Genomic DNA, 25,841 nt, shown 5'->3' with positions numbered 1-25,841 from the left:
GTATTGGGATTACAGGCGTGAGCCACTGTGCCCAGCCAAAACTGCACATCTTATATGCCCCTGCCAGTTGAACAAGTCCACTTCAATATTTCACAAGCATCTCACATTCAATCTACACACAATAGAATTCCTAATTTACACCCCTAATTTACATATTTTTCCTTTGTCTATTGACTGTCTATTCCATGAGATTGTAAGCTCCATAAAGGCAGGAACTTCAATTTTATTTGCTCCTCTATACACTCTATTGCCTTAAAGAGTACTTGTTGAATGAATAAATAGATGTGTGCTTTATTTTTAAAAATAAGGTTTGGCTTTTATTTTTATAAATCTGGAATAACTAACAGGCTATTTTATAAATAATTGCTGTTAGATCTATAACCCATACTAGGTGGATTACATATTTAAACATAAAAATAAAATAGCAAAAGTATTGGAAGACAATATGGGTATATATGTTATAATGGAGCTGGAAAGGAGTTTCTAAGTGTAGAGTTTAAAAAAAGAGGTTTTACAGTATAACATTTTTAGAATTCTGAATGTCAAAAATAAAACAAAAGCCCAGGAACAAAACAAATAACATGATGATAAGAGTATTTGCATTATATAGAGAGAACATTTAATATTCTTTATATAGAGAGAACACAAGTAAAACAATGAAAAAAACACAAAGAAGGGAAAAATGAAAAAATGCTGTGAACAGGAAATTCACAATAGTAGAAGTAAGTGTAATCTCACTAATAATCAGAGAAATTTAATCTGCAACTATAAGGAGCTGCATCTTCCAATGTTTATGAGCATAGAAGGAAATAAACACTAGCTGCAGGTAAAAGTGCAAGTACTGCAGTGAAATTTGTCATTATTTATCAAACAGCTAAAAATGTGTATTTTCTTTTTCTTTTTTTTTTTTCTTTTTTGAGACGGAGTCTTGCTCTATCGCCCAGGCTGGAGTGCAGCGGCACAATCTCGGCTCACTGCAAGCTCCGCCTCCTGGGTTCACGCCATTCTCCTACCTCAGCCTCCCGAGTAGCTGGGACTACAGGTGCTTGCCACCACGCCCGGCTAATTTTTTTGTAGTTTTTAATAGAGGCGGGGTTTCACCGTGGTCTCCATCTCCTGACCTCGTGATCCGCCCGCCTCGGCATCCCAAAGTGCTGGGATTACAGGCATGAGCCCCCGTGCCCGGCCAAAATGTGTATTTTCTTTTACACTCATTAATTATCCTAGGAAATTATTCTACAGATATCATTCTCAATGTGCTGAAAGATAGAGCTTCAAGATTTTTGTTCATGGCACTTTTATTTTAGCACTTCTTTTCCATATTCAGTGCTTAATAATATGGAGTCATAAAATAAGCTGTTACAAATTATATTTTGCTGCACAATAGCAGTCTTCAAAACTTTTGTTTCAAGCCCTTTTGGTATATTGTTATACGTAGGTATATCCCTGGGGGATTAGGTTTCAGGACCCCCCTTGGGTACCGAAATTCATGGACAACTTAAGTCCCTGATATAAATGACATATTTACATATAACCTATGCACATCTTCCTGTATACTTTAAATCATCTCTAGATTACTTATAATACCTAATACAATGTAAATGCTATTTAAAGAGTTATATTGTTTAGGGAATAATGACAAGAAAAGAAAGTCTGTGCATGTTCAATAAAGAAGCATTTTTTTCCCAAATATTATTGATCTTATGTTGGTTGAATCCATAGATGTGGAACCCATGGACACAAAAGGCCAACTATATTCTTAAATGTTACTGAGAACACAAAGAAATTTCATTTATGTGGGCTATATCTATTGACATATAAATATAACTGAAAAAGAAAGACTTTTAATATGTATTTATCACTATTTAAAAATAATCATTTTAACATAATTTTGTTTTGTTTTGCTTTTTTTTTTTTTTTTTTTTTTTTGAGATGGAGTTTCCCTCTTGTTGCTCAGGCTGGAGTGCAATGGTGTCATCTCGGCTCACCGCAACCTCCGCCTCCCAGGCTCAAGCGATTCTCCTGCCTCAGCCTCCCAAGTAGCTGGGATTACAGGCATGTGCCACCACACCTGGCTAATTTTTTTGTATTTTTAGTACAGACGGGCTTTCTCCATGTTAGTCAGGCTGGTCTCGAACTCCCAACCTCAGGTGATCTGCCCACCTCGGCCTCCCAAAGTGGTGGGATTACAGGCGTGAGCCACCGTGCCCGGCAAAGGCTGACTATATTCTTAAACGTTACTGAGAACACAAAGAAATTTCATTTATATGGGCTATATCTATTGACATATAGATATAACTGAAAAATAAACAGTTTTAATATGTATTTATCACTATTTAAAAATAATCATTTTGGTCAGGCGCAGTGGCTCACACTTGTAATCCCAGCACTTTGGGAGGCCGAGGTGGGTTGATCACCTGAGGTCTGGAGTTCAAGACCAGCCTGACCAACATGGGAGAAACCCCGTCTCTACTAAAAATACAAAATTAGCCAGGCATGGTGGCGCATGCCTGTAATCCCAGCTACTCAGGAGGCTGAGGCAGGAGAATCACTTAAACCCTGGAGGCAGAGGTTGTGGTGAGTGGAGATCGTGCCATTGCACTCCAGCCTGGGCAACAAGAGTGAAACTTCGTTTCAAAAAAGTAAAATAAAAATAATCATCATTTTAACATAATTTTTTTTTTTCTTGAGATGGAGTTTCACTCTGTCGCCAAGGCTGGAGTGCAGTGGCACAATCTCGGCCCTCTGCAACCTCCACCTCCCGGGTTCAAGTGATTCTCCTGCCTCAGCCTCCCAAATAGCTGGGATTACAAACACCCGCCACCATGCCCGGCTAATTGTTGTATTTTTAGTAGAGACGGGGTTTCACCATGTTGGTGAGGCTGGTCTCAAACTCCCGACCTCAGGTGATCCACCCGTCTCAGCCTCCCAAAGTTCTGGGATTACAGGCATGAGCCACCGCACCTGGACCATTTATTAAATATAACTACACTTTTTAAATGAAAAAGAGTGAGAAGATCTCATTGTTTTCCATTTTTGCCAAGTTCTAACAACTGGCTTAATATTAATAGAAGACAGCTGGATTCTCATATCTGCTTCTGCATTAAATCTGTTGCCATATTTTAGAAAGCTTGACTGTACATTCATAAATGAATCAGAGTGAAAAAAGTAGATGACATCTTAGTATTACTATGACAATTTTTATACCTTGCAGATCCTCCCAAGAGAGTCTCAAGAACCTCCAAGGGTACTTGGGCCATAATTTGAGAATTTCTGCTATGCAGTATAACCACTAAAAATACTTTTAAGGACTAGAAATGTCATAGAAATGTATTACTGACTACTAAATGAAAAATAGTGTTACAAAGCAGTACATATTGCATAATCTTTTTTATTGTGGTAATGTATATATAACATAAAATTTACCATTTTAATCATTTTAAGTATGCAGTTCAGTAGTATTAAGTACATTCACATTGTCCTATCTTTTATATATGAATTTTTTACAATGAAAGAATATAGAATTTTGTTAAACACTGGATATGGAAGCAATGGGATTGTGTTTAACTTTAATCTTGTCTATATTTTTAAATTTTTTCTAGAATGAACATATACTGTATAATTTATAATGCAAAAAAAATTTGTTTTAAGTCAAGGATGGATGACAGATGCTTCAAGGAGGAAGTGTTAATTGTCATGTTTCAGAGAAATTATATAGAGCAGGGGTCCCCAACCCCCAGGCCATGGACTGGTACAGGTCCATGGCCTATTAAGAACCAGGCCACACTAGGAGGTGAGCAGCAGATGAGTGAGTGAAGCCTCATCTTTATTTACAGCCTCTCCCCATCACTAGCACTACTGCTTGAGCTCTGCCTCCTGTCAGACCAACAGCTGCATTAAATTCTAATAGGAATGCAAATCCTATTGGGAACTACACATGCAAGGGATCTAGGTTGCACGTTCCTTGTGAGAATCTAATGCCTGATGATCTGTCACTGTCTCCCATCTCCCCCAGATGGGACAATCTAGTTGCAGGATAACAAACTCAGGGCTCCCACTGATTTTACATTATGATGAATTGTATAATTATTTCACTATATATTACAATGCAATAATAATAGAAATAAACTGCACAATAAATGTAATCACTTGAATCATCCTGAAACTACCCACCCCCTAGTCTGTGGAAAAGTTGTCCTCCATTAAACCAGTCCCTGGTGGCAAAAAGGTTGAGGACCACTGATGTAGAGTGACAACTGAGCTGCTTTGTGACTTGCAATTGTGACTTCAGTCATTCAGGAGGGGAAAATCCTCTGAATGGACAAATCAGAATAGGCATGAGAAGCTGAGAAAGGATGAGTTTTGTTTTGATGGATGGGTATGAGCTAGGGAGGATATTCGAGGCTAGGAGAAAGACCTAAACAAAAACTAGTGATGGGAAAGCAGGGCATGATAGGGGGCAAAGTGGTTCATTCAGCTGGGCCCCCAGTCCATGTATGTGTCTGTAGAGGAGGAGAATACCAGGCCTGCTGAGCATGTGTGGAATTTAGATTTTACATTGTAGGCTATGAAAAGCAATCAAAGCTTTGTGACATGATTAAAGCAGTATTTGGGGAGATCAATTCTGTACAATCTGAATTTAAGGTGAACAAGACCAAAATAAGTAAAATTCACTAGGAAAAAAAAGCTGTAATGCAGAGGTTAATACAAATTTAAATGCGGGAAAGGGAGGGTGAAGGGGAATGGAAGAGAACAGTGGTGGTAATAGACTAATGGACAGGGAAGGAAGAGAGAGATAATAGTATTTCATTTAAACTTTTATTAACAAAGTATTCATTCAGGTATCACTTGGTTTGGCCAAATTCTGTACTATTTGTTTTGTAGACAGTGATTTGAAGTCTAGGATGATATTATTTCCAGAGGTATTTACAGTTGTTCAAATTATTTCACTAGACTGTTTTTAAAGTTTTAAAATTGGATTGATTTGTTTTAAAGTTGTCTTCTTAAAGTAGTATTTTGGAGAATTATTGTGGAATTATCATTTGTTTTTAATGCTTTTTTTCTACTTAGTATTTTTATTGTATATATTTAGAGTGTAAAATATGATGTTTTGATATGCATAGTGAAATGCTTAGTACAATGCATTTTCTTTATTTAAATAGTGAGTTAATTTCAGTGCTTTTTTGGGGATTCACTAGTTTTATTGGCTTGCTTCATTAATGTATGTCTAGCTTATTTCCTAATTAATTTGAAGTTTTATTTTTTCCACTTATATATTTCCTCACCAAAATTCAATGAGGAAAAAAGATTTTTGGTTTCAAATTCTAATAATGCTCTATACATGAATGACACTAAGAAAAGATAATATAAACATATAAACAATTATTTGATGCACTGAGTCTAATTTTCTGAAATGGATTTTTTTTTTTTGCCAGGCATGGCGGCTCACGCCTATAATCCCAGCACTTTGGGAGGCTGAGGCAGGAGGACCACTTGAGTGAAGGAGTTTGAGACCAACTTAGGCAACATAGTGATACCTTATCTCTACAAAAAAAAGTAAAAAAAAAAAAAAAAAAAAAAATAGCCAGGCCTGGTGGTGTGCACCTGTAGAGCCAGCTACTTGGGAGCCTGAGGTGGGAATTGCTTGAGTCTGGGAGACGGAGGTCTCAGTGAGCCCTGGGTGACACAGTGAGACTCTGTCTCATAAAATTAAATTAAATTAATAAATTAAATAAATTGGATTTTTTTTTTAAGACGGAGTCTCACTCTATCACCCAGGCTGGAGTGCAGTGGCGTGATCTCAGCTCACTGCAAACTCTGCTTCCCAGGTTCAAGCGATTCTCCTCCCTCAGCCTTCCGAGTAGCTGGGATTACAGGCACCCACCACCACACCTGGCTAGTTTTTGTATTTTTAGTAGAGATGGGGTTTCACCATGTTGACCAGGCTGGTCTTGAACTCCTGACCTCAGGTGATCCACCTGCCTCAGCCTCCTAAAGTGCTGGGATTACAGGCATGAGCCACCATGTTCAGTCTTGGATTTTTATGTGGAATTTTAAAATATTTTGTTTCGTTTTTATTTTTGTTTTTAAATCAGATCATCTAAAATGCAGTCAGAGTTTGACACTTTAAGGACTAATACTGTAGTTTTTTAAATAGGACCTATTCTTTTTTTAATACTTTGATTTTTCAAAAGAAAATGTTTAATGAACAAAATAAGGCAGAAGGCTTTAACTCACTGAGGTGCTATTCATTACTTATTTGTTTTTTAAGTTCCGGGTACATGTGCAGGGTGTGCAGGTTTATATAGGTAAACGCATGCCATGGTGGTTTGCTGCACCTGTCAACCCATCACCTACATATTAAGCCCCGCATGCATTAGCTGTTTTTCCTGATGCACTCCCTCCCTCCAACAGGCCCCAGTGTATGTTGTTCTGCTCCCAGTGTCCATGTGTTCTCTTCGTTCAGCTCCCACTTATACGTGAGAACATTTGGTATTTGATTTTCTGTTTCTGCATTAGTTTTCTATGGATAATGGCTTCTGGCTCTATCCATGTGCCTAAAAACGACATGATCTTGTTCCTTTGTACGACTGCATAGCATTCCATGGAGTGTGTATACCACATTTTCTTTATCCAGTCTATCATTGATGGGCATTTGGGTTCATTCCATGTCTTTGCTATTGTGAATAGTGCTGTGGTGAACATACATGTGCATGTATCTTTATAATAGAATGATTTATATTTTGGGGTGTATATACCCACTAATGGGATTGCTGAGTCAAATGGTATTTCTGTTCTAGATCTTTGAGGAATCACCACACTGTCTTCCACAATGGTTGAACTAGTTTACATTTCCACCGACAATGTAAAAGTGTTCCTTTTTCTCCTTAACCTTGCCAGCCTCTGTTGTTTCTTGACTTTTTAATAATCACTATTCTGACTGGCATGAGATGGTATCTCATTGTGGTTTTGATTTGCATTTCTCTAATGATGAGTGATGTTGAGCTTTTTTTCATGTTTGTTGGCCACATAAACATCTTCTTTTGAGTAGTGTCTGTTCATGTCCTTGCCCACTTTTTAATGGGGTTGGTTTTTTTCTTGTAAATTTGTTTAAGTTCCTCGTAGACTCGATATTAGACCTTTGTCAATTGGATAGATTGCAAAAATATTCTCCTATTCTGTAGGTTGTCTGTTCACTCTGATGATAGTTTCTTTTGCTGTGCAGAAGCTCTTTAGTTTAATTAGATCCCATTTGTCAATTTTTGCTTTTGTTGCAATTGCTTTTGGTGTTTTCATCATGAAATCTTCGCCCATGCCTATGTCCTGAATGGTATTGCCAAGATTTTCTTCTAGGGATTTTATAGTTTTGGGTTTTACATTTAAATATTTAATCCATCTTGAGTTAATTTTAGTATAAGGTATAAGGAAGGGGTCCAGTTTCAGTTTTCTGCATATGGCTAGCCAGTTCTCCCAGCACCATTTATTAAATAGGGAGTCCTTTCCCCATTGCTTGCTTTTGTCAGGTTTATTGAAGATCAGACGGTTTTAGGTGTGCAATGTTATTTCTGAGTTCTCTATTCTGTTCCATTGGTCTATTTGTCTGTTTTTGTACCAGTACCATGCTGTTTTGGTCACTGCAGCCTTGTAGTATAAACTCAGGTAGTGTGATACTTCCAGCTTTGTTCTTTTTGCTTGAGATCGTCTTGGCTATTTGGGGTCTTCTTTGGTTCCATATGAATTTTAAAAAAAATTCTAATTCTGTGAAGAATGTCAGTGTTAGTTTAATGAGAATAGTATTGAATCTATAAATTACTTTGGGCAGTGTGGCCATTTTCACGATACTGATTCTTCCTATCCATGAACATGAGATGTTTTTCCATTTGTTTGTGTCCTTTCTGATTTCTTTGAGCAGTGGTTTGTACTTCTCCTTGAAGAGGTCCTTCATTTCTCTTGTTAGCTATATTCCTGGACTTATTCTTGATAACCCAAATAATTATTACTTCCCCTTATTTTTATTTTAAATATATTTTCACTTATTTATTTACAGGGTCAATTCAAATAAAAACACTTCACTTGGTGTTAAAGCAAATTATTTACCAGCCAGTATATTGACATTAAGAGATTCTTATGCTTGCGCTTGGTATTTCATGTCTCAGGAATATGACGAGTTTATTTTATGTTTTATAGACATAGAATCAGCCAGTCAGTTACCATATCACACTAAATAATTTTGACATGTCTCTAAGGAAGCCCTGCTAAAGCCTGCTTCTCCGCTGTCAGGAAATATCATTTAACAAGGTGAAAGTTCAAGGGGACAATTTAAGGCAGCTGATCTCAGGTGTGGTAGCAGCTGTTGTGTGGGACATGACTTATTTTATGAGAACAGAAACACTATTATCCGGACTCCCACGGGAGATTTGGAGAAAGTCATGCCCAGAGAGTCCCATTCCAGGAAAATGTGCTTGAAGCACTTATTTATTGGCAATAATCACTAACTGAAAGTCCATCTGGCAAAACTGTGGATTTTTCCCTGTCCCAGAAAGTTGAGGAACAATTACATAAGTTGTCTCGAAAATTTTATTTTTAACCACTTTTTATGGAGAATTTTATAGTCCCTCAGTTCTTACAAGAAATTCACTTAAAAAAAAAAAAGCATCCACATGAATTTCTATACAACTTTGCTACTTCATGTACCATGAATAACTGCTTGTCTTTTGATTTGAAATCAGTACTTAGTCTTTTTGGGGAATGTTTTGAATCTTATTTTCTGTGTTTGAAATGTTGGAGCCAGTTCGTTGGTGAAGAAGGGAACCCTGAATCATGTACTTCCAGCTGTGGAGGCCTTTAAACCCCACCTCTCTTAGCAGCTCTTCCCTCCCCTCTTCACTGACAGCTTGACAAGATTTTAGAATCCAAATGAATGAACACTGTGAGCCATTTGGGAGTCCAGCAAGCCTACTCAGATAGATTTTAATGAAGTAAGCCCGTATCACTTTTAAAAGCAAGATACATCATCAGAATTAAAGAGGGGCGTCTTTGGAAAAACAATGATATAATTTCTATCTCTATGGGATATTTTTCTTCTGCAATCTTATATAGACTGGATAAATCTAATAAATAAATGAGGAAACACATTAAATTATGATGATTTTATTGTTCTTATTTTGGCCTTCAGTAATGCAAGCATATTTATTTCACTGTTACTCAAGAAAATAGTAGGACCTAACTAGAAATCCATTATTCCTATTAGCCTCAGCTTGAGTATCACTGTTTGCTTTCTAAAACAAGCTTTTTATATGGTTTTGTAATTATTCCTTAAGAAATACTTGAGCTTCCTTACATAAAACAACTCACATACCACCTGTTATTTCCATATATTAGTTTTTTAAAGAGGAATACAATCAAGAATACAATTTAAAACTTGATTTTCCATCTGTTTTTTCTTTGCACCTTCCTCTTTCCTCTAACACCCCACCTGCACCACATCCTTCCCCCACTTCAACTGTCTCCTTCCACTCAGTAGCAGAAGACGTTTGTTATGGTCCAGTGTATGCCTCAGCGTTCAGACAGCCATTATGTAAGACTGTGTAGCCATTATTGAATATATATATGCACACACACACATATAAATATAAACCTCAGGTGAGAAGAAAGGATTCTTTAATTCCCATATCCAACTAATAATATGTATATCAGTAAGGATAATACTTTATTATCTTGAGGGGCTATTGAATGGTGGAAAAGGTATGGACACTGGCATTTAGATACTGGCTCCATGTCAGCCACTTACTAGCTGAGCATTCACATTAATTGACTTCTTCATTTCCACATCTGTTAAAATGAGCTCAGCATAAATTCACAATAAATACTTGCTGCTTTACCTACACGCACTCCTCTGGTTTCTTCTCCCTTTTTTATTGACATTTTGTTGTTGTTGGTAATGATGATGATATTGTCCTGTAAGCCCGGAAATCCACTAGTGTTTTAACACAGTTTGCTGGAAAACTAGTTTACTCAAGATCTTGTATAATAACACCAGAATATCTAAATTGTATATGCACTAAAAATCTTGGCTTCATGATTCTAAATAACTCATGTTAGATTTAGTCCTTACAATTTATAAATACCATGTATCTTTTGGAGGACATTGCTCCTTAGTGTATTTTACAAAGATTGACAAGAATATGAGGAAGAACTCTTGCCTGAGACTCACTCTGTCACCTAGGCTGGAGTGCAGTGGCACAATCATGGCTCACTGCAGCTTCAGCTTCCTGGGCTGAAGCAATCCTCCCACCTCAGCCTCCCAAGAAGCTGAGATCACAGGCACATACCACCATACCCTGCTAATTTTCTTTTTTGTAGGGATGAGATCTCACTATGTTGCTTAGGCTAGAAGGACCTTCTTATCAAACTTGTAAGAAATAAATTATTTTAATATATCATTATATCTTAGGAAATAAACCTATCTGATTTTAAAACAATATCTGAAAATACATTACTGTGGCCAAGAAATGTTCTTGGTTCTTTGGTTGTTTTCACTTGATGTTGAAATTAAAAGAAACACAGCCACATGGTTTTTGTTGCTCTTGATAGGACAAGAGCAAATGCAGATATTGCCAAACACTTGGAATTTGCTGAAGAAGTTATGTAAGAAAATTAGAAATCTGCAAGCCAGCTAAAACGTGTAAAAGGAAATTGACAACCTAGGAGAAACTGGATAATGTAGAATGCTTAAAAGATTTCAGAAGTTTTGGATAGAATCTTACTTTTAGCACATCTGTGATTGCACATCAATATATAACCCAGGTAGTTTATTCCTTAAGCCAGTTATTTGTTAGTATTATTTTTCATTTGAACCTACATGTGGCATCCAGTTTATCTTATGTGTAGCCCTACAGTAGAAAGTGTTAAAAAGTGGGTAGAATATTGCTTGATAAGTTTAAATCTAATAAAAGGAGCTATACTTCAGAATCTATAGAAGAGTAATTGATGTATCCATTAATTCATTCTGCACTTATTGAGTGTTCTGTGTCAGGGCTGCAGGAAAGATACAGTTCCTGTTGTGGAAAATTTTCATTCCAAAAGGAAGATAATATATACAGCAGATTCAAATAATAATAAAACTGTACAGGAAAAAAAGATAAAAATCATCATTGATACAAAGGGCTGTATGACTTTAAAAGGTCAAGAGATTTCTTTGGCCAAACATAATGGCTCACATCTGTAATCCCAACACTTTGAGAGGCCAAGGTGAGAGGACTGCTTGAGCCCAGGAGTTCAAGACCAGCCTGGGCAACATAGAACCTCATCTCTACAAAAAATAAATTATCCAGGCATTTTAGCATGCACCTGTGGTCTCAGCTACTCAGGAGGCTGAGGTGGGAGGCACACTTGAGCCCAGGAGGTAAAGGCTGCAGTGAGTTGTGATGGTGCCTGCCATTACACTCCAGCATGGACAACAGAGAGAGACCCTGTCTCAAAAACAAACAAACAAAAAAACATTTCTTTCAATTAGCCTAGACCTAAAGTATAGGTAGGATTTTTCCTGAAGGGAATGAAATGGGAAAATATTCCAGACAGAGGGAACAGCATGAGCAAATATTTAGGATAGAAAAGTTCAGGGCAGATTTGAAAATAGTGACCCAGGCATGTCTGGAGTTGTTTCCTCAGGGGAGGTTTAAGCAACTGAACTGGAGAGGCAAATTGGGGTTAATAGGTGGAATGTTCTAATCATCACATTAAAAGGATTGGGGTTCATGTAAGAGGTAGTTGGGAGCTATTGAAGTTTTTGAGTACAAAAATGAGTTACCAAATCGCAAGCATGGTAGGATGTTGACTAATAGTGAAATGTGTGCTATGGTGGCAGAAAGAATATTTTGAACGTTATCCTAAGAGTACAGATAACCTAGGCAGATTGATTAAAGAAACATGACAGGTCAATCAATAGATTTGGTTGAGGGTAGGAGAGGAGAGGGAGGAGTAAAGATGACTCATGGTTTAAATCTGATTCACAAAGGGAATAATTACATCATTATCAAGAAGGGCCAGGAGGAAGAGAAATTTGGAGATCAGATAATATGAAGTCTTGAATGTTTGATTGGGTTGATAATACTAATAATTATTGAGCACTTAACTATTTGCCAGGCACTATTCTATATATTTTACATGCATGGCCTCATTTATTCCTCAGAGCAGCCTCAGAGCTTTTAAACAACCTGCCCAAGTTTGCACTGCCTGTCAGGGGTGAAGTCAGGATCCAGCCCCCAGAGGTGTAATTGCAGCGCCCAATTTATTGAATGCGTGTATTGAATGGTGTTGGGCTTGGAGGCAGGGCTAAACGAGGAGGAAAGACAGATGAAATCAAAGGCGAATGTTGATCAAGAAGGTTTGGTGAACTCCCAAGAAAGATCACAGAGAACCAAAGACTTTCAGAAAACTGAAGGTGAGTGTTTCAGAAAAGTCAAGAGTAGGAGAGGATCTAAGAAAAGGCATTTGGATTTAGTGGTCAAAAGACCCTAAAAGCAGTTTTGGAAAAGTGGTAAAGGTCGAAGTCCATTGGCATGGGATGGAGGAATAAGTAATTTATGAGGAAGTGGAGGCAGCAGAGATAGATTTGGGGGAAGTCTGTAAGTGGGGAAGGAAGAGGGAAATAGCTCTGCAGCACCAGAGGGTAGGACTGCTGAGAAGCACTTTCTAATACTGAGGGACACTCACTTGGTTGCCTGTCAGAAGGGAGGAGAAGCAAGTAGCAAGGGGCAGATTTAAGATGTAGGAGAGACCAGGCTTCTTCCAGAGGAAGGAGAAAATGATGAGATCCAATACACAGATAAGAGGCTTGAGACCTATATGTGAGGACCCTTTCTCCTAAACCAAGAGGACGTCATAAAGAGTGAGGCAAGATGTGTGTTGGAGTGGGAACAGGAGTGGTAGGTGGAGCAGAGAAGACCAAAGGCACTCGCTTATATTTGATGATCTTGATTTTCTCAGTCAATTGGCAGGTGAAATAATTAGTGAGTGAGAGAGGTCCTGTTTTGTGGCACTGGAGAAGATTTGAAGTGGGAATGCAGTGAACAGTCAAAGATAATAAAAAAGGTTGTAACACAGTATTGTGGTTCAAACTAAGTTTAAGTATTATGAATTTTTAGTATAACTAGTTACCAAGTTATGAGATTTTCTTTTGCAATCGTTAGCACTCTGGCAATAGACAGCCCAGATGGCAGGACTTATAAAGGGGGAAGAAGTGGAAGATGCTAGGGAGCCCATTTTAGAAATAACTAAATGCTCAGGAGGGTCAGGAATGGTTTTTTTTTTTTTTTTTTTTTTTTTTAATCCTACGTGCCAGTTGGTTTGATTGCAGGCTATCCTCTGTGGACATCACAAAACAGTTGGAGCTGAACAGAGAGCTAAGTGAAAAGGCAGAGGAATGGGAGAGGGAGAAGTAGTGGGGGTTAAGAGGGATGCACATTAAGGGGCTCAGTGAAAGGGAAATGTAGCCAGGGAAATGCAGTTGAAATACTGTGTTTGAAAAATTAGAAGTGACAGAGGTCATGAATGGCACTCCCACTCCCTGACTATGCACTGACAAGAGGATGTTAGAAATAGAAATAAGAAAGGTATTTAAGTGATCAAGAACTCTGGCAGTGGCTGGGGTAGAGAGAAGGGGCTGCAATCAGGTACAAATTCAGAAACGATTATCAAATAATGCCCCCAAAATAGATCAAAAACCATAAAAAGGAGGAATTATTATAAATGATGGAGACTGGAAAAAGCATGTAGTTATTGAGTTATAGCATTAATTAATTTTTTTAAAAAACATTGACATTTTATGTAATGTGGCATGTTAGAGGAATGTTGATAGGGCAACTTAATTTATTAGGAAATATATGTGAAATCTAATATTAAATGTAAATTGCAATTCAGTTTAACATATTTTGAATGTATTGAGTGTTGTAGTTCAACTTAACATTTTTTTTAATGCTGGGTCCTTTATTTTTGAGCTTTTATGTCTATTTTAGCCAGGTAGTATTAATGTGTTCATAAAATTCAGAAAGGACAAAATAATATTTCTGTCACTTGAATATTAACTATTTCTGAAAATATTTGTATAAGATATTTAAAACGTTCATGCCAGGCGTAGTGGCTCCGCCTGTAATCTCAGCACTTTGGGAGGCTGAGGCAGGTGGATCATTTGAGGTCAGGAGTTCGAGATCAGCCTGACCAACATGGTGAAACCCCATCTCTACTAAAAATACAAAAATTAGGGGGGGCATGGTGGCGAGCACCTGTATTCCCAGCTACTCAGGAGGCTAAGACAGGAGAATCACTTGAACCTGGGAGGTGGAGATTGCAGCGAGCCGAGATCACGCCACTGCACTCCAGCCTGGGTGACAGAGCAAGATTCCATCCCCCCGCAAAAAAAAAAAAAAAAAAAATTCACACAGAATAGAGTCAGCACTGTGGTTCCACAATTCCTCTATATAGCAGCGAGTTCCAGAATAGACAGGAGAAATTCCGATTCCAGGTTCTGTTCTGCCACTACCTTTCCATGTAAATTTGAACAGGTTATTTTCTAGTACCAAGTTTACTCATCAATAAAATAGATATTATGACGTATAATTGTGATTTTCTACCTCAAGCAGCTATTTAAAGTGTTAAGCTTAAGCCTGTAATCCCAGCACTTTGGGAGGCCGAGGTGGGCGGATCACCTGAGGTCAGGAGTTCGAGACCAGCCTGGCCAATATGGTAAAACCCCATCTCTACTAAAACCACAAAAATTAGCCAGTCATGGTGGCGGGCGCCTGTAATTCCAGCTACTCGGGAGGCTGAGGAAGGAGAATCGCTTGAACCCAGGAGGCGGAGGTTGCAGTGAGCCAAGATTTTGCCACAGCACTCCAGCCTGGGTGACAGAGCAAGACTCCATCTCAAAAACAAATAAATAATAAAGTGTTAAGCAAGAGTTAAAGTCATTTTTTAAAATAAAAATGGTATGGAGATATATGGAACTAAGTTATGTTACTAGAAAATCAAATTAGAATTTGTAAATCTAGAATCAAAAAAGTATAGACAATTTCAGTTGAAATAAGTTTGGGGTTAAATCAACTCCTTTTGTTTTAAAAGGCTGATTTTAGTTACTGATAGTTTATCATTATGTATGATGATAGTTTTAGGATGGCAAATCTATTTTCATAAACACAGATTATTTAGTCAGACAATGAAAATGTTTTTATTAGCAGGTATAGCAAAGAAAAGCAGATGTCTTATAATAAATAGGACCTTGTGTTCTAAATTCAGAATTATGAGTGATCTATATAAAATTGGGGAAAAATTACAGGGGAAGGGGATACCTCATGCCTACAAGCCCTCACTGTTTCTGAATGTCATGTTCCTTCTACTACTAGAAGTGATGGTCTGGACTATGTTGTAATTTTTTACAACTCATGATGTGAAAAAAATATCATGTAAATATATTTCTGCTATTTTTCTTAAAATGCATAAAATCTATGGATTAGGATTTATGTTCCTAAAAATAACACCCTGGTATTCTACACCAAAGAAGAAAGTATAAGGGGAAGGTGATAATTAACAAATATTTAGAAGACTTTATGGAAAAACTGATTTTGTGTTACCTATAAAAAAAATAAAAATAAAAAGCAACCCCCCCAAAATGCTGTTGATGTTCATGGAGAAAAATAACTGTGTAAACACATTCAGTTTTATAAGAATAAAATGCAGAAATAGTAAGTTGAAACAATTTTCATGAGAGTGGATTCTGATCCCTTAAGAACTTGGGCAGAGACTTAGGGCACGTATCCTCCCCAGAAGTGGAGCTACGTGCGCTGGGTGATGTCACCAGCGACTAGTAACCACCGCAGTGTAAACAAACATCAGCAGGAAATACATGTGGGTAGGGCAAGGGTCTAGAGGCATGCTTTCCTTCTAGAAAAGTCTCACGCCTTTCAAGGCTAGTGTTTTTGTTTTGTTTTGTTTTGTTTTGTTTTAAGGAAGAAAGGGGACGCAACATAACTCTTGCCTTCTGCTACAGAAACCTTTAGTTTCGTGGGCAGTGTCTTTCCTTGACAAATGGAATCCTTGCTGGCAGTCTCTGTAATGTTGAGAAGTACAGGACTCTTGGCTCTTGCTGCAGTTATTGGTTGCTTGCCCCAGACTGAAAATCTTGTCTGTGGAACTGCTCAGAGGAAAGTTTCAAGTTACCAGAACTAGGCAAGCCCACTGAGGAGCAGGAGCAGGAGGAGAGAAGGAGGAGGAGGAAGAGGAGGAGGAGGGACCATTGAGGAGCAGAAGGAGTAGGGTGCGGGGGGAGGAGGAGGAGCGCCTTTAGTGCTGCAGCAGCTGCTGCTCTGATTGGCCCGGTGGTTCAGCTGCTTCCCTGGAACAAAAGGTCAAAGTGGACTGCAGTGTAAATGTAGAGAAGCAGCCGATAAAATAGCATTGCCTGAAGAAGTTTGGAGGCTGAGAGCAGCAGTAGACTGGCCAACTGCAGAGCAAGTTGTTTCTCCAGCCGTGCGGTGCAGCCTCATGCCCCCAACCCAGCTTAGCCACTGTAAGAAGACGTTCACTGTACAGACGACCAAACTTGCCGTGGAAGAGACAGTTGTGAGATTCCCTTGCAAATTTACATACGAGAATGGCTTGTGAAATCATGCCTCTGCAAAGGTAGTATTCATTCCTATTTTATTTTATTCTGCTATGTATTTTTTGAGTTGTATCAAGCCATATAACTTTGCCAGTACTTGGCATCTTTTAGTAACATGCTGCAAAGTGTGTAGAGTCCGTTGTACATATGGTTCCTCCCTAAGAACAGAAAAATTTAAATATTATACTGCTCTTTTACTGACATTTTGCCCAACTTATCTTTTTCACTTGATTGTTGTATTTAGTTATATCCTTCTCTGAATGGAAATGAATGTAAGAAAATACCTTTGAAATCTGAAGAAAAACATGGACTGAGAAGTATAATGAGCGAGTTTATAATAAAAACTGAATCCGCTTCTTAGCAGTGTTTCTGCTAAGGCTATTTTAAAGGATGTTGATAGGCTGAAGACCTTTTAAAATGCATCACAAGATTCTTCTCTTCTGGAGTTCAGATCTAGGCAAGGATTTTCCATGAATAAGTACATCATAATATGTGAGAATAAATGTTAAGGATAACATTTCCCCTTCAATAATTCCAGACAGATTTATTACACAAATAGCATTTTTAAAAACTGCTTAGTAAGAATGATTGAGCGCAAGACTGTTTTTGTTCCTTCATGATTATAATATAGATTGTGGGGCTGGGGGGAGCGAAGGAGTTATACCAAAGCAGAGAAAGGTAAATTTAAACAAAGGGTCTTATGAAAAAGAACACTGTTGGTGAACTAAGAAGTGAAGAATGTAGGCATGGAGAGGGCCTCAGGGCTGCCCAAGGTCACATTTTAGGATTTTAAACATTACTTTTGCTAATCATATTGTCCTATTTCAACTTCAACTGCTTTACATGCAGTGGCATTTCATTCCATAGAAATGTTTCATTTAGGAAAACTATAGAAGGTTTTATTAGTAAAAAAAAATTTTTAATCAAATAGTAAATGTGGTTTATTTAAGGATAAAAAAACTAGACAAAAACTAATTTCATTTTTAAAAACCATGCCACAGATATTTCAGTGAATGTTTTTGTTTTAGCAATGAAAAATAAGCTTTAAAACATTGCTTATTTGCAAAATGGTTTCTACAGATACTTACAGTGAGATAAAACAGTATAGTCATTTTTCCTTCACTGTACTAACAAGGACACTGTCATGGGAATCTGATGGGGGTGTCCAAAGAGTTCCTTTTGTAAAAATTAAGACTCCAAGGGAGCAGAAAGTGGTTTACAAATATATCTAAAATTTTTCTACGTGAACTCAGTGAAAATGTCCACATGCTTAAAGCTTGTGAGAGACTAAAACACTTTGTGGAGTCTTGATTTGGTTTCCAACTTTAAAGTTGGAGACATTTTTCCCCTTATAATGACATCAGTTCTTAAGGGTTTTAAGCGAATTGTATTCTAGATAAGAATATTGGCTACTACTGAACTCTAATAGCCAGCCACGTGATGCTCTAATAATTGTTAAGAAAATAGATCTTTATACTGTTAAAACATTGTTTAGGCAATCAAAACGATTAAAGCTAAAATAAAACCATCATTATTTCCTGGAAATTATTTTGTATTTTTGGTCATGATTAATGAACCTAGTAGGAATAAATGCAGGAATAATTTGAATTTGCATTCAAGAATGTTGAGTTGCTACTTTTGTTTCTTTGCATTACCATTCTGAAGAGCGCTGTTACGTGCATTCACTGCCGCAATGTTTACCCAGCTCTTAGAGTTTAATTTGACTGATTTCCCTGCAATCTTTACTGCCAGCCTGTACCTACCTTTGGTTATAAACCTCCTGAAGGTAAAGACCAGGTTTGTGCGGTTGTCTTTGTTAAGCGTGCCTTGTGAATTTAAGCATTTGTGTAGAAAACTTTCCCGCCCTTACGTGTAATTGTTTCTTCAAATCCCAGTTTGATATCTTTGGCTATTGATTTCTGTGACTCTCGTGGTAATGATGACTATTGCGGACTCTCCCCACCGTTATGGGCCTGAAGCAGGAAGGTTCCAGAGCCTTAGCAGTATTCTTGGAAGGAGTGCTTTGTTCCATTCTGTTTAAGAGCACCAAGGGATAGAAACTACATTGAAACTGGATGTGTAAAAGAATAGCTTTAAATAGCAGCTAAAGAAATTCATGCTCACTGTTTGTATTTAGCAGAGAGTTCAATGCTTCTCATACTTTGAGTGCATGAGAATTACCTAAGGAACTTATTTTTCAAATCAAATCCTTCCTGTTGCCCTCCTTCCCTAGACTCACTGCATCCAAATCTGGAGGTAGCAGAGAGAGCATCTGCGTTTTAACAAGCTTCCTAAATCTAATGCAGATGGTCCACTCGTAGAGAAACACTGATCTAAATTCTAGTTAATGATTATAGCGCTTATAAAGCTAGTGACAGCTGGCATATATAGGAATCTAGCATTATACTACTCAACATCTCCAAATAGCATATTTAATATCTGACCTTATGTGAGGATTTTTTCATAATTGATGCTTTCATTTCCTAAATTGTCAGTTTTACCTATTAAAACAAAACATACTTAGAGTGTTGTTTAATATTTTCTCTTTGACTGAACACTACTCTGTACTGCCAGTTATCCTAAGGTAATTAAGACACAGCTCTCCTTCAAAAAGGTCACATGCTAGTTAGGATGCAGACACATTACCAGACAATTACAGTACCATGTGGTGAATTCAGTAATACACAGTATGATTAGCATAGTAATAATAGAGATGTGCCTAGATGGATAATATTATCCTGTGTATTATTTAACCCCGTGTAAGTGTGTGATTTTATTAGGGGCATGTTTGTACCCTAATGTCTACTTAACTTACAGTTTTCATAAATGCCTCTTTAGCCTTTCTTAGCGTATTGTGAGAGTGTATAGAAGATATGTTGTTACTGCTAATCTGTAGCCAAGATGAGAATGACAGATACGGTCAAAAACTAAAAATGAAATAAAATGTGTCTTGCTATCTGTTTATTACTGAATGTTATTGGCAGAGTTTCCAGGATGGAGTTGGCTGTTTAGAAACTCATGATCTTTAGAAAAAACATGGCAGAGGCTGAATGTTTAAATTACAACCTTCTGTAAAGTCCTCAGTTCTTAATGATTCACTACATGGTTTAAAGACAGTATCTTATTAACTATCTCTATTGAGATAATTAAACAGTCCCAGTTATTTTTTAAAATACTAAAATATTTACATACTACTTATAGCTAATAATGAAACTCAACATAGTGTATCAACTTATATGGATATTCTTACCATCGGAAAAAGTTCCTTGAGAAAAATAAAATAATATCAGAAATAAAGGGAGGGAGAAACTATATTAAACTAAGAATTGAAATATAAGTTTTCTCAGGTGACTAAATTTACCTTCTGTCACTAATGAGATAATCTGTTTTGTCAGATCTCAGGCCTAGTTTGTACCACAGGCTCTTTGTACAATTCATATTTCATTGAGTTTTCTTCCCCTTAGGTATTGTGGGGATGTAGGTAAGGATCTCTATTTTATGTATAGAAAGATTCAAGCAGGCTAAGATACAAAATTTTAACTCTGAGTCATAGCTATGACAAAACTCTCAACTTTCATTGCAGTATTTTAATTTGCTAGACTAACTTTCCAGTAAACTAACTGAATTTATATCCACAAGGAATAATGATGGCAGATGAGATGAAGTTATGAACCTGTGAGTGCTGATGATTGATGTGGATTCCTTTGATTTCAGTGCATTGACATCTGCTTTCATGTGTTGGCATCCTGTTCTTTCCTGGGTTTGTCTACCAAAGTGAGAAGCTGAAATCAATCATGTCTATGTAATTATTTTTTTCATGTAGCAAATAATGATATCCAGTGTATATTATTGAATATTTGTTTTATGATGGTGAAGCACATCATAATTCCAAATTGCAGTGGCTCTTCTTCGAAAAAGACTTAAAGGAAGACGATTAATAAACATGTATTAGTGACCCAATATCTAAAAGTTTCACTGAAGCTTCTTATCAGTAGAATTCATCAGTTCTTCCTAAGCATTGCTCTTTAGAATATCCTTTTGCCAACGTAAACGTTGATAACATGGGGATGGTATGGGAGTTCACCAGGGAAGAACCCAGGTAATGTTGGGCCAGCTTGTGAGTTTCTGTGTGGTGTTAGAGAGCCCTCTGCTGCTTGTGGAGATGACACCTTTCAGTTAATTTATCTAGAAGTCTCTGTTTTTCCTAACTTGTTGGCACTCTGGTAGCACTCCTGGCACTGCCCCCTCCCTCCACAAACACAGTCTGGGAGGGAGTTAAAAGCTGCCTCACTTTAAATCTGGGCCAGTGCCTATGGGTTGTGTGTCTGAATTTATGCTTCATCACTGTCAGTGAGAACAAATAAGATCTCTGTGGGCTCTGTTCTCACATGATGGTTTAATTACCCATGGAGCCCAAATATTTGCTAATTACTCCAAATAAAGAAGATAACATGAACTAAGGTGAGGATATTTTCAAATTTTAGGATCATCCTGTCTAAACCACTGAAAAAGTAAAGATGTTAGCTATTCAGTACAAACCAGTGGTAAACTTGCCATCAGAAAACATATATAGACACTGACAGCTAGCTGGCCATATATGAATTTGAGCAGGTCATTTTCATTGTCTGTAAGAGATGATACCACCCAAGGTACTTATTTTATGAGGGAAATTTTGGAGTTAAAGAATGTGATAGGACCAGGCACAGTGGTTCATGTCTGTAATCCCAGCACTCTGGAAGGCCAAGTCCTGGGGGGATCACTGGAGGTCAGGAGTTTGAGACCAGCCTGGCCAACATGGTGAAATCCGTCTCTACTAAAAATACAAAAAGAAAAACAAAAAAAAAATTATCTGGGCGTGCTGGCATGCTCCTGTAATCCCAGCTACTTGGGAGGCTGAGGCACAAGAATCACCTGAACCCTGGAGTTAGAGGTTGCAGTGAGCTGAGTTCATGCCACTGCACTCCAGTCTGTGCGACAGTGGAAGACTCTGTCTCAAGAAAAAGAAAAAGTGATAGTTTTGGTTTTGTGGGTTTTGTTTTGTTTGTTTTGTAAATGATGAAACTACTCAGATGTAAAGGGTATGTTGCTTTTCTTTTAGTTTTGTCTTCTTATGCTTGCAATACATTTTCAATTCCTTCAATGCAAAGGTGCTTAGCACAGTTCAGGTAGTGCTATATCATTGCAGTGCGTTTCATCGCATCAATATTGGAAGATGACCTCTGGAATGGTTTGCAGGAAGTACTGTTGAAAATAGAATTGAACCAAATTTCTTGAAACTCTCAAAGCTTTCACCCTATTTTTTCCTATGAAACTTACATTTGTCTGTGGTGCAGAATGGATTCCCAATGGAATAGTATGTTCTGTATTAAACATTTTTAATGCACTATTTATTCTTACCTTAAGAAGAACTAGAAATAACTTTTTTTATTTTTTTGAGACAGAGTCTTGCTCTGTCCCCTAGGCTAGAGTGCAGTGGCACGATCTTGGCTCACTGCAACCTCTGCCTCCTGGGTTCAAGCAATTCCCCTGGCTCACCCTCCTGAGTAGCCGGGAGTACAGGCATGCACCACCATGCCCAGCTAATTTTTGTATTTTTCGTAGAGACGAGGTTTCACCATGTTGGCCAGGCTAGTCTCAAACTCCTGACCTCAAGTGATCTACCCGCCTCAGCCTCCCAAAATGCTGGGATTACAGGCATGAGCCACCATGCTTGGCTATAGAAATAATTTTTTAACAGCTTTATTGAGATATAATTCACATATCATACAAATATGCAATTCAATAGTTTTGAGTATATTCACAGAGTTGTACAGTTTGCATGTAATCATATCATCAGTTTGCATGTAATCATATCATAGGTAATCTTTTGTGAGTAGTTTCTTCCCCTTGGTATAATGTTTTCAAGATTCATCCATGTTGTGGCATGTATCAATACTTCATTCCTTTTTATGGCTGAATAATATGATATATGGATGTAGCAAATTTCGTTTATCCATTCATCAGTTGATGGACATTTGGGTTATTTCCACCTTTTGGCTGTTATGAATAATGCTGCTATTAAAATATGCAAAAGTAACTTTTGAGAATTATGAAAATATAGACTCTATTTTAGATTCAAACGGATCCCTAAAGATAATCTAAATTATAGCTTCCATTTTCCAGATGACTGAACTCAAACACAGGGAAACAAAATGACTTGTTCAGTGACATATGTAGAAACAAATGGAAAACACTCTACACACATGTCTAAAGAATAGCCATTTGTATACGAAGTTGATGATCATGGCATGTATTTGGGATTAATAGTGGAGTTTTCCCCCATTAGAAGCTTAGTAAAGGGAAGAGTCTATTGTCATTCAAAAGATAAAAACTAGCTAACTGGTGGAGGAAACTGAACTCCTGACCTTCCTCCCATTAGCATTGAGCTCTAATATATAGACACTTACTGCACTACAGATTAAAAGTGACTCGGGACAGGGCAGCTTAAGTTGTTTTTATGTTAGGCACGTAGCAGGTACTCAGTAAATACTTGCTGAATTGGAGACTACAGAGAAATTTAATGGAAGCATATCAGAACACTATTGTCCACATAATTTCTAAAGCTTTCCATATAAATTGCTAGGAATATTCTTATACTAAAAAATTGCAAGTAATTTACTCACCCTTAGTTATTATATAAGCATTCCTATAGTGCAAAGAAAAAACAATTTGGAACACTACTTCTGTTTACATTGCGGAGTATTTGATATTTACCTTGAGAAAGAGGAAATAGTTTTTAGTTTATTTCCCAGAGTTACTGTATTCATTAATGCAGTTCAAGGAAAATGAAGTTCCTATTTTATATGTGCATTGAAATAGGAAGGTTTCCTCTTCTGCTTCTTTTTTCTTATATAATGATAGAGAGGATAAAAGACTATTTTGTAATTATCTGGAATTAATTCTACTTTGGTTTTTTTAAGATAAAGATTTATTCAAAAAAGTTGAATTTACCTTTCTTTTTTTTTTTAGAAAAAGAACTTGGATTCTCTTATTCCTAGTACAGATAGCAACTATTAATATTTTGTATTTGGAGGAATGTTTTGTCATAGACACTGAGTAGTTTATACACTGGGGATAAACATACTTCTGTCAATGGAAAATGTTAAGAGCAATGTTACATTCAGCCTTCTTTAATTTTTCTAAATAAACATAGTTCAAAATTGAATTTCTAATAAATATTTTAAAGTTTTCAGATTATAATAAACATTTTCAGGTCACACAATATCTTAGCTGATAGGGATACACTGAAGGAAATTATGACAAGTCCATTTTTACACATAAAAATGGCAGATGAAGTTTGTTTTGACCAAGTACACATGAGTACACTTTAAAAATTGTAAATGAATCTTTCGATCTATATGTCCTTTTCTTGCAAAGAGATTTGTCTATATTTCTAAATTTAAAATCCCTTTCAAATTTTAAACCATCATTTTAAGATAAGCTCTAAAATAAATTTGACTTCTGTTATCAAGTATAGACTTAGAATATTGTTGCTAAACAAATACCGGACTCCAGAACCAAAGTATAGTACATTATAACCCTTGTGCAAATTATCCCAAAGCCAGATATGGAAATTGATTTTAGTTTTTGCATGAGAAAAGACATGTTAATGGGAAATAGTGGGGCCAGGGGTGGTAAAAATAAGAAAGGAGAAGCCTCGGAAGTTGCTCTTTAAAATTAAGGTGCCTAAGTAACAACGTGAAAATAATGAGGTGGCGGGGGGTGGTTTAAGACATATGTTTTATAATACCTTTAAAGACCAAGCTCAGGAAAACATGGTATCTTCTCATCAAATCTAAGAATAAAACTCAGGGAAGCTGGGTGCGGTGGCTCACACCTGTAATCCCAGTGCTTTGGTAGGCAGAGGCAGGAGGATCGCTGGAAACCAGGAGTTGGAGACCAGCCTGGGCAACATAGTGAGACTCTGTCTCTACAAAATTTTTTTAAAAATTATCTGTGCATGGTGGCATATGCCTGTAGTCCTACCTACAAGCTGAGGAAGGAGGGTCACTCTAGCCCAGGAGTTTGAGGCTGCAGTGAGGTATGATCATGCCACTGTACTCCAGCCTAGATGACAGATTAAGACCCTGTCACACTCCCCCCCAAAAAAAGACTTCAGAAAACTTGAACTTACTAGAAATAAAAATAAAGAATTGAACTGCTTTACTCAGATCATATTAAAGGAATGGAACTGAAAGGCTAGAGAAAAAAATTAAGCGTTTAGAAAAAAACATAATAGATATCAGTATTTTGCAGTCAGCAAAATGATTATAAAAAGAAATAATTTCGCTGTCTAGGTTAAAATAACTCTTGAAACTAAAATTAGAAACTAAATGCTGGCCTGAGTAGACCATTGATACCCTATGTTTTATTTTTAAAAGTGACTTTCCTTTTTTTCAACTCCTTGATTTGATAGAAACCCAAAAGCCTGCCTGTTTCTCCAGTGTCAGCTTTCTGGCAGGTCACTGCTGCGCCCCTGGTGCTGAACTCCCTCAATTGCCACACCTGCCGAGTTATTAATTCTCCCATGCTTTCAAAGCACATTCTCTCGTCTCTCTCTCTCTCTCTCTCTCATAGTTCTCCTCCTGTCCATTATCTTTCTCCCAAAAAAATGCCTACGTGACCCTCAAAATTCACTCCCTGTGTGGCTTATCTAACTGAGCCTCAGCTAATCTGCCAGACTGCATAGTGCTTCAGAGTGGAAGGGCTGGAGCTCTGACTTCAGACTTGGATTGGAACCTCAGCCGTTGACTGCCTCTATGGCCTTCAGCCTGTTAATTAACCTTTCTAAAACTTGTTCTTCTTATCTGAAAAATCTGGTTAGTAATTCCTTCCTCCATGATGTCTTTGAGGATTGAATGAGATAATGCACGTAAACGCTTAGCACAAAGCCTGGCTTTTTATGGTGAGCTCTCAATCAATGGTAGTTATGTATCCTTTTTTTATAATAATCAAATTTCAGGTTTCCATTTCTCTGCTAGCCTGTAAATTCCGTGAAGGTTGGGATTGTGTTTTCTTAGCCTGTGTATCGATCATGGATTCTAATACACTCAGAAAATGTTTCCCATATGAGCACCTGCCCGTGGTTGTGGAAGCACCCAAAGTCTAGGTGTAGGTTGACATCAAACCTTCATTCACTTTCCAGTTG

At 37.4% G+C, this 25,841-nt stretch overlaps 1 protein-coding gene across 13 annotated transcripts in view; it reads left to right on the top strand.

The window, feature by feature from the left end:
- The window catches only part of FAM13A (family with sequence similarity 13 member A), a 384,547-nt gene that overhangs the window by 270,729 nt on the left and 87,977 nt on the right, over positions 1 to 25,841 (top strand). For 4 of the 13 annotated variants that reach the window (XM_055111623.2, XM_008963674.4, XM_008963675.4 and 1 more), the window contains exon 1: positions 12,838 to 16,674. The exons of the other annotated variants lie outside the window; for them this stretch is intronic. In XM_055111623.2, the coding sequence (XP_054967598.1) occupies positions 16,646 to 16,674 (29 nt within the window). In that variant the 5' untranslated portion in view covers positions 12,838 to 16,645. Of the gene's footprint in view, positions 1 to 12,837; positions 16,675 to 25,841 lie in introns of those variants that run through there. 13 annotated transcript variants of the gene reach the window in all.

Source organism: Pan paniscus, chromosome 3 (assembly GCF_029289425.2).
Source record: "Pan paniscus chromosome 3, NHGRI_mPanPan1-v2.0_pri, whole genome shotgun sequence".
Lineage (NCBI taxonomy): Eukaryota > Metazoa > Chordata > Mammalia > Primates > Hominidae > Pan > Pan paniscus.
The sequence above is the reverse complement of the archived record's forward strand: the minus strand, read 5'-3'. Positions and strand labels throughout refer to the sequence as shown.